The 9,078-nt window shown below is 40.6% G+C and overlaps 1 protein-coding gene across 2 annotated transcripts; it reads left to right on the plus strand.

Moving 5' to 3' along the window:
• Positions 1–629: 629 nt before the first annotated feature.
• LOC123996315 (calcium homeostasis modulator protein 6-like) lies at positions 630–8,600 on the plus strand. 2 transcript variants are annotated; one of them, XM_046299777.1, is made up of 4 exons: positions 630–711; positions 869–1,310; positions 4,094–4,654; positions 7,332–8,600. In XM_046299777.1, exons 2-4 carry the CDS (start codon positions 870–872, stop codon positions 7,533–7,535), a joined length of 1,206 nt encoding a protein of 401 aa, XP_046155733.1. In that variant the 5' UTR covers positions 630–711; position 869; the 3' UTR covers positions 7,536–8,600. The 2 variants fall into 2 exon arrangements, with proteins under 2 accessions (XP_046155733.1, XP_046155658.1); XM_046299702.1 differs by lacking the exon at positions 630–711 and having other exon boundaries at positions 724–1,310.
• The last annotated feature ends 478 nt before the right edge of the window (positions 8,601–9,078 follow it).

Below are 9,078 nucleotides of genomic sequence, written 5' to 3' on the forward strand. Positions count from 1 at the left end.
GGTTCCATGTATAACCCTTTTGGGTTCCAAGTAAAACCCTTTTGGGTTCCAAGTAAACCCCTTTTGGGTTCCATGTAAACCCCTTTCGGGTTCCAGGTATAACCCTTTTGGTTCCAAGTAAACCCCTTTTGGGTTCCAAGTAAACCCCTTTTGGGTTCCAAGTAAAACCCTTTTGGGTTCCAAGTAAACCCCTTTTGGGTTCCAAGTAAACCCCTTTTGGGTTCCAAGTAAAACCCTTTTGGTTCCAAGTAAAAACCCTTTTGGGTTCCATGTATAACCCTTTTGGGTTCCATGTATAACCCTTTTGGTTCCAAGTAAAACCCTTTTGGTTCCAAGTAAAAACCCTTTTGGGTTCCATGTATAACCCTTTCCACAAAGGGCTCTACATAGAACCACAAAGGGTTCTACCTGGAACCAAAAGGGTTCTCCTACAGGGACAGACAAATAACCCTTTGGAACCCCTTTCTCTAACAGTGTGGCACTATAGACCCCAGTCTTAACTAGTCTGATGCAATTGGTAACAGAATCTCTGTGTGTCTCTCCGATCATGCAGCTTCTTGGGTCTCAGATACTAACCACAAGCTATTTCCTTTAGTTCTGTGGGGAGTCACGTAAGAGACGTCTCATGGGTTGTCTTCTTTTGGCATCTATACAGGAGCTACTGTAAAGGGAAATTGTCATTGTCATTTTGCCTCATTCTGAAACAGACAGGTGAGTCCAGGGCATTTTTATTTTGTGGTAGCCTGAAAAGGCTTTGCTCACAGAGCAATCCTTTAAACACAAAATTATTTTGTGTACACATTCTCACAAATGTGCACCTTCTATCAGATTTCTCAACCAAACTTTTATATGTTTGTGTTGCATTTAGGATGGATGTGCCAAAACCATGGCTGAAACTACTGAAGAAACATGTTGTGTCAAATGTGGGTTGTATCTTCATCCTTCTGGGCTTGGAGAAGATTGTGGAGATGGAGTTTAGGTGTCCCTGCGATCCTAAATGGAACAAGGTGTTTACGTCTGCATTCTTTATCATTCCTGCCATTACAGCATTCATGATGATGCTAAAAATACTAGGACCTGGTTGTAACAAAGTGTGTAAGGGGGCACTTGTGTATTTCTCAAGCCTCATCCCTCCATTGGTGTGGTTGATCATACTGTTCTTCGATGGCCAGTACTTTGCTTGTGCAAGGTCAAACTGGAATGGCACATTTGTCACTGCAAATGAAGATGCTCCTCGGAAATGGTGTGAGCCAGATGAGGATGAACCCACTCAAATGGATCACCATCGGGAATTCCTTGTTCAGTCTCAGGTGAGAAACCAGACCAATATATTACATTAATGATATGTAGCTTTTTGAAGAATAGAACTTACATGCCTTGTGATTAAAAAAACAATAAAGAGTTCACCCCGGTCCCCACCACTTGGTTTGGTAAACAGCTGAGGGATGGGGCTGGAGAAATGTTATCACTGAAATTTACAGATCGAGATATCGATTCAAGGACTAGCTTATAGTTGTGGGTGGAACAGTTGCCGTACTAGGCGGTGCACAGGGCGGGGTCGGGACCCAGGGTCTCAAGCTTAATGATGAGTTTGGAGGGTACTATGGTGTTAAATGCTGAGCTGTAATCGATGAACAGCATTCTCACATAGGTATTCCTCTTGTCCAGATGTGTTAGGGCTGTGTGCAGTGTGCAGGGAAAGACTTTCCCTGGTGGAGCGTGCCGGGTAGATTTAGTTTGGGCACATACTGAACATGAGTTGACATAGTGGGCCACATCCTGAACCAAGGTGGGCCACCAGTATTCCTCAGAGATGGAGTGAATGGTGCGGGTGATATCTGGGTGTCCAGTAGTGAGGGATGTGTGCGCACAGGTCAACTCATCCCTTACCTCCGAGGGAACATACATACGCTAAGGAGGGCAGGTAGCTGGCGCGGGTTTCCTCTCCAGAGCCTGGCGGATGGGTATTTGTCCGTATTGCCCAGCTCTACACCAAAAATAAAATAATACAGACAGTATTCATGGGAAGCCATGCTTTTCCAAAATAGTTACCAAGAAAAACGCAAAAAAAACATATCTTTCGTCTCTCTGTGTTTCATTAATGTCCTTAAATTCTCAAGAGGCTGAATGTATCTCACTGGAGAAAGTATCAAACAAAACAGCACCCCTCTGTCTCAACAGTTTTTACCCCCAAGCCATAAGACTCCTGAACAGGTAACCAAATGGTTATCCGGACGATTTGCATTGTGGTCCCCCCCCCCCCCCCAAAGCCTCTTTTTTACGTGCTGCTACTCTCTGTTTATCATATATGCATTGTCACTTTAACTATATATTCATGTACATACTACCTCAATTGGCCCGACCAACCAGTGCCCCCACACATTGGCTAACCAGGCTATCTGCATTGTGTCCCACCACCCGCTTGTTCATCATATACAGTGGGGAGAACAAGTATTTGATACACAGACAATTTTGCAGGTTTTCCTACTTACAAAGCATGTAGAGGTCTGTAATTTTTATCATAGGTACACTTCAACTGTGAGAGATGGAATCTAAAACAAAAATACAGAAAATCACATTGTATGATTTTTAAGTAATTAATTTGCAGTTTATTGCAACACTGTGTGCTAGCTATTAAACTAGCATCCAATGTTATGGTGCATTCCCGCCGCCTACTGTATTACAGCGCCCCTGCCTCCCGCTTATGTACCAGAGTCAAAAAATGGACCAATAGCGGTATAAAGAGGGTTTCCTGCACACGCAGGAACTTTCCAAATTGCAGACTGTTCTGGGTTTTTTTGCGCTTAGGCCTTGGAGGTGTAGGTTCAGGCTGAGGCTCAGAATCAGAAGAATAATCATCAGAGATGTCATCATGATTCATTTCTTCCCCACCGTTTGAGTTGGTTTCATTCAGATTGTGTAGTAATGCTAATGCAGCATGTGCATTCATTTGTCTTGGTCTTCTTGCTATTGTAAATTACACCTGCTCTCACTGTGTCCTCAAAGTAGGCTGATAAAACTGCTTGGATTTGGTGGACTGATATAGGGTACATACCATTTTGAGATTATAATTAGAATATACAAATACAATACAATGCCTGTCCTGTTCTTCATTCACAATTGGTGATTACATAATTATGCATCGTTTGCTTCCCCTCATTCGTCAACTCACCCATTCTCCCCCTTTCTCCCCATCATACTTAATAATAATTTACTTTGTCTGTTGTTATAAGCTGTATGAAGTTCATTTCGGTATAGTTTAGGTTCAGTTTCGAGGCAATTATTGCGGTGATTATCAACTGGGCATGGTACCTTGGCACCTTCAACTATCGGGAGAAGGAGAGGAGCAGGCCCTACTGTCGGAAGAAGGAGGAGCAACAGGGGAGAACCTTTCAAAAAAGTACATTCTCCCCTAAAACTAGTTCTAACTCCAGTTCTGTTTGTGATATTAAGATTTTAACAACAGTTTTATTTAGGAAAAATTAAGGTCGGAGGGGAACATAACTTTAAATGTGCATTTATGAGCAGTCCAAATGACAGCGGTTCTAGTGTGGGTAATTTAACTGCAACATGTATTACCTTTTACTGTGGTATGAACACAACCAGTCTTTATGTTTCCATCTGATTGTCAAACAATATCACTTAAAAAGTATGCGATCATTTTGGCATCCGAACAGTGCACTGTGCACCTGCCAACTTTCCTTCAAATTGCATGTGGCTAAAACTATCTCACAGGAGAAAGCATCCAGAGAAAGCATCTGAATGAGTGAAACAGCGCCCTTGTATCTGATGCTGTCTGGACAGAAATAGTTTGACATGCCATACTCATTTTATCCAGACAGCATGGGCTACATATACTGAGACAGAGTGGCGCTGTTTTGCTTGCTCTGATGATTTATCTGAGATTGATGTGTCTTTCTGTCGGTGTGTGTCTTAGTCAAAATAAATTCTAAATATTATTATTTATTTTTTGGACGGGCAAGGAGGTATGATAGGGTGGGGCCCACTAAGCCCCACTGGCACTGATGAAAAATCTGTAGTTTTTGTATTGCACTGATTCTGTTTTCCATTTGTCTGTTTCCTCTTGTTTTAGGTCATTTGTCTGGCTCTGCTCTTGGTCATCTTTGCGGCACTCACATTTTTCTTGTGCTTAAAATGCTGCTGCACAGGACTGCAAACAGAGATAACAGAGCAGCAGAAGGAAGTTGACAAGAATGATGGCAAGAAAGATGTCAAGAAAGTTTTTGTGTCACATGTGGTTTGTAGCTTCATCCTTCTGGGCTTGGAGAAGATTGTGGAGATGGAGTTTAGGTGTCCCTGCGATCCTAAATGGAACAAGATGTTTACGTCTGCATTCTTTACCATTCCTGCCATTACAGCATTCGTGGTGATGATAATAGTACAAGGACCTACTTGTAAACAAGTGTGTAAGAGAGCGTGTAAGGGGGCACTTGTGTATTTGTCAAGCCTCATCCCTCCATTGGTGTGGTTGATCATACTGTTCTTCGATGGCCAGTACTTTGCTTGTGCAAAGGCAAACTGGAATGGCACATTTGTCATTTCTAAGGAAGATGCTCCTCGGAAATGGTGTGAGCCAGATGAGGATGAACCCACTCAAATGGATCACCATCGGGAATTACTTGTTCAGTCTCAGGTGAGAAACCAGACAACTTTTATATTAATGATATATAGCAATTGATTTTTTAAAGAGTGTAAATTACATGCCTTGTGATTAAAAAAACAATAAAGAGTTCACCCCGGTCCCCACCACTTGGTTTGGTAAACAGCTGAGGGATGGGGCTGGAGAAATGTTTTCACTGAATTAAATTGCAGAGTGCCAAATTCAAAATACAGAAATACTCATAATAAACATTCATAAAATATACATGTGTTATACATCGGCTTGAAGATGAACTTCTTGTTAATCCAGCCGCTGTGTCAGATTTCAAAAAGGCTTTACCCCAAAAGCATACCATGCGATTATTTGAGGACAGCGCCCCGCTTACAAAAGCATACAAACATTTTCCAGGCAAGTATATTACTCACGAAAGTCAGAAATAGCGATAAAATTAATCACTTACCTTTGATGATCTTCTTATGGTTGAACTCACAAGACTCCATGTTACACAATAAAATGTTTGTTTTGTTCGATAAAGTCCCTCTTTATATCCAAAAAACTCAGTTTTGTTCAATAATCCACTGGCTCAAAGACGGTCACAACAGGTAGACGAATAGATCCAAATAGTACTGGTAAAGTTCATCGAAACATGTCAAAACAAATTTTATTATTCCTCAGGTTTTCTATTGTCTTTATAATCAATAATATTTCAACCGGACCACAGTCTATTCAATACAAAGGAAAAAGTAAGGATGGCACGCTCCCGGTTGTGCGCGCAAAAATCTCTTGTTCGTTCGACCGACCACTCAGAAAATGGTGTCATTCTTACTAATTTTTCAGAATAAAAGCCTGAAACATTGTCTAAAGACTGTTGACATCTAGTGGAAGCCATAGGAACTGCAATCTAGGTCCCATCCTTTTATATGGTGAATAGGCTTTCAATGGAAAAACACTCAATTCAAAAGAATGCCACTTCCTGGATGGATTTTCCACATGTTTTTGCCTGCCATATCAGTTATTATATTATTGTAACAGTTCTGGAAACTTTAGAGTGTTTTCTATCCAAATCTACCAATTATATGCATAACCTAGCTTCTGTGCCTGAGTAACAGGCAGTTTACTTTAGGAACGCTTTTCATCCGGACGTCAAAATACTGCCCCCTACCCCAGAGAGGTTACCTTCTCTGGGATATGTGGGACGGTAGCGTCCCACTTGGCCAAAAGCCAGAAAAAATGTAGCGCGCCAAATACAAATATATTACTATAAAAATCAATCTTTCATGAAATCACACATGAAAGACACCAAATTAAAGCTACACATGTTGTGAATCCAGCCAATGTGTCTGATTTCAGAAAGGATTTACTAGGAAAGCACACCAAACAATTATGTTAGCTCAGTACATAGCCACAGAAAAACACAGCCATTTTCCCAGCAAAAGATAGTAGTCCCAAAAATATTAAATTAATCACTAACCTTTGATGATCTTCATCAGATGACTCTCATAGGACATCATGTTACACAATACATTTATGTTTTGTTCGATAATGTGCATATTTATATCCACAAATCTCGGTTTACATTGGCGCCATGTTCAGAAATGCCTCCAAAATATCCTGAGAAATTGCAGTGAGCCACGTCAAATTACAGAAATACTCATCATAAACTTTGATGAAAGATACATGTTTTACATAGAATTAAAGATACACTTGTTCTTAATGCAACCGCTGTGTCAGATTTTTTTTTTAATTACGTAAAAAGCACACCATGCAATAATCTGAGACGGCGCTCATATTTAACAACATTTCTCCGCCATGTTGGAGTCAACAGAAATACGAAATTACATCATAAATATTCCCTTACCTTTGATCATCTTCATCAGAATGCACTCCAAGGCATCCTAGTTCCACAATAAATTGTTATTTTGTTCGATAATGTCCATTACTTTTGTCCAAGTAGCTACTTTTGCTAGCATGTGTAGTACACGTGTTCAAATGCTCACACAGATGCAGGCAAACATTGGATGAAAACTTCAAAAAGTTATATTACAAGTCGATTAAACTGGTGAAAGTAAGTAGGGAATCAATCATCAGGATGTTGTTATCATATATATCCAATAACGTTCCAACCAGAGCATTCCTTCATGTCTGTAGAAGTTATGGAACGCATGGCGACATCATGTGATATCATGAGGAAAGCGCGAGAGCAGGAAATGGCAATCTGCCAGACCACTGACTCATTCCCCTCTCATCCGGCCCCACAACAGAGTATAAACTTCATTCAACGTTCTACCGACTGTTGACATCAAGTGGAAGGCGTAGAAATTGGAAACAGATCCATATATTACAGGGAATTGAATAGGCGATGAGTTTAACATCAACCAGCCTCAGAATTCTCACTTCCTGTTTGGATTTTTTTCTCAGGTTTTTGCCTGCCGTATTAGTTCTGTTATACTCACAGACATCATTCAAACAGTTTTAGAAACCTCAGAGAGTTTTCTATCCAATAGTAATAATACTATGCATATATTAGCATCTGGAACAGAGTAGGAGGCAGTTCACTCTGGCCACGCAATTCATCCAAAAGTGAAAATGCTGCCACCTATATCAAAGTTTTTAAACAATCCTCTTAAAAGCACCCGTGAGGAAAAAGCTGTTGTTGATCTATTGCATACACTGATTCTGTTTTCTATTTTCATGATTCCTCTTGTTTTAGGCCATTGGTATGGCTCTGCTCTTGGTCATCTGTGCGGCAGTCACACTATCTGTGTTCAAAGACTGCTACTGTGGAAAATGCTGTGGGGATGTAGACGAAGAAAACGAAGAAAGAAAAAATGACGAAGAAATTGAGTTGAATTTAGAAATGATTCAACCACCAGCAACAGCTTCGGGGTTAGGGAATCAATCATGCACGAACTGATGGATGAACATTTTTTTTTTTTTTTTATTTATCCAGGCAAGTCAGTTAAGAACACATTCTTATTTTCAATGACGGCCTGGGAACAGTGGGTTAACTGCCTGTTCAGGGGTAGAACGACAGTTTTGTACCTTGTCAGCTCGGGGGTTTGAACTCGCAACCTTCCGGTTACTAGTCCAACACTCTAACCACTAGGCTACGCTGCCACCCCACATGCACACACACACACGCAAGCGCACATGCATGCAAAGTAAGAGAAAGTTTAAGTTTGATTTATACTCTTCTCTCTGCAATTACCAACTGCCATTTCCTCAATGTACCCTGTACTCAATGTATGGTAAATGTCATTGTTCAGGATGGAGCCAATTGCTGTTTGAAAGCTTTGTTTTTGGTTTCTCTCTACTCTGATGATTAAGAGAACACCAAGCAAGAATGGGAATGTTCAATTATTACATATGTAGGACACGGGTGAGCCCACACACACACACACACACACACACACACACACACACACACACACACACACACACACACACACACACACACACACACACACACACACACACACACACACACACACACACACACACACACACACACACACACACACACACACACAAACACACACACACACACACACACACACAATGTGTTTACTGCATTGCTTCACTTACGTTTCTATGATGTGGAGGTCGTGAGGAAATCACTATAGTAATTAAATCATCTCCACACCCTACATTATCTCCACCTTCTAAATTATCTCCACCCTCTAAATCATCTCCACCTTCTAAATTATCTCCACACTCTAAATCATCTCCACCCTCTAAATCATCTCCACCTTCTAAATTATCTCCACCCTCTAAATTATCTCCACCCTCTAAATTATCTCCACCTTCTAAATTATCTGCACCTTCTAAATTATCTCCACCCTGTAAATTATCTCCACCTTCTAAATTATCTCCACCCTGTAAATTATCTCCACCCTCTAAATCATCTCCACCCTCTAAATTATCTCCACCTTCTAAATTATCTCCACCCTCTAAATCATCTCCACCCTCTAAATTATCTCCACCCTCTAAATTATCTCCACCTTCGAAATCATCTCCACCCTCTAAATTATCTCCACCGTCAAAATTATCTCCACCCTCTAAATGATCTCCACCCTATAAATGATGATAACATCTGCTAACCATGTGTATGTGACCAATAAAATTACAAATTAAAAAGTTAGATTTTATATATATATATATACAGTATATCACAAAAGTGAGTACACCCTCACATTTTTGTAAATATTTGAGTATATCTATTCATGTGACAACACTGAAGAAATTACACTTTGCTACAATGTAAAGTAGTGAGTGTACAGCTTGTATAACAGTGTAAATTTGCTGTCCCCTCAAAATAACTCAACACACAGCCATTAATGTCTAAACCGCTGGCAACAAAAGTGAGTACACCCCTAAGTCAAAATGTCCAAATTGGGCCCAATTGGCCATTTTCCCTCCCCGGTGTCATGTGACTCGTTAGGGTTACAAGGTCTCAG

The sequence above is a fragment of the Oncorhynchus gorbuscha genome, linkage group LG01 (assembly GCF_021184085.1).
Source record: "Oncorhynchus gorbuscha isolate QuinsamMale2020 ecotype Even-year linkage group LG01, OgorEven_v1.0, whole genome shotgun sequence".
Classification (NCBI taxonomy): Eukaryota; Metazoa; Chordata; class Actinopteri; order Salmoniformes; family Salmonidae; genus Oncorhynchus; species Oncorhynchus gorbuscha.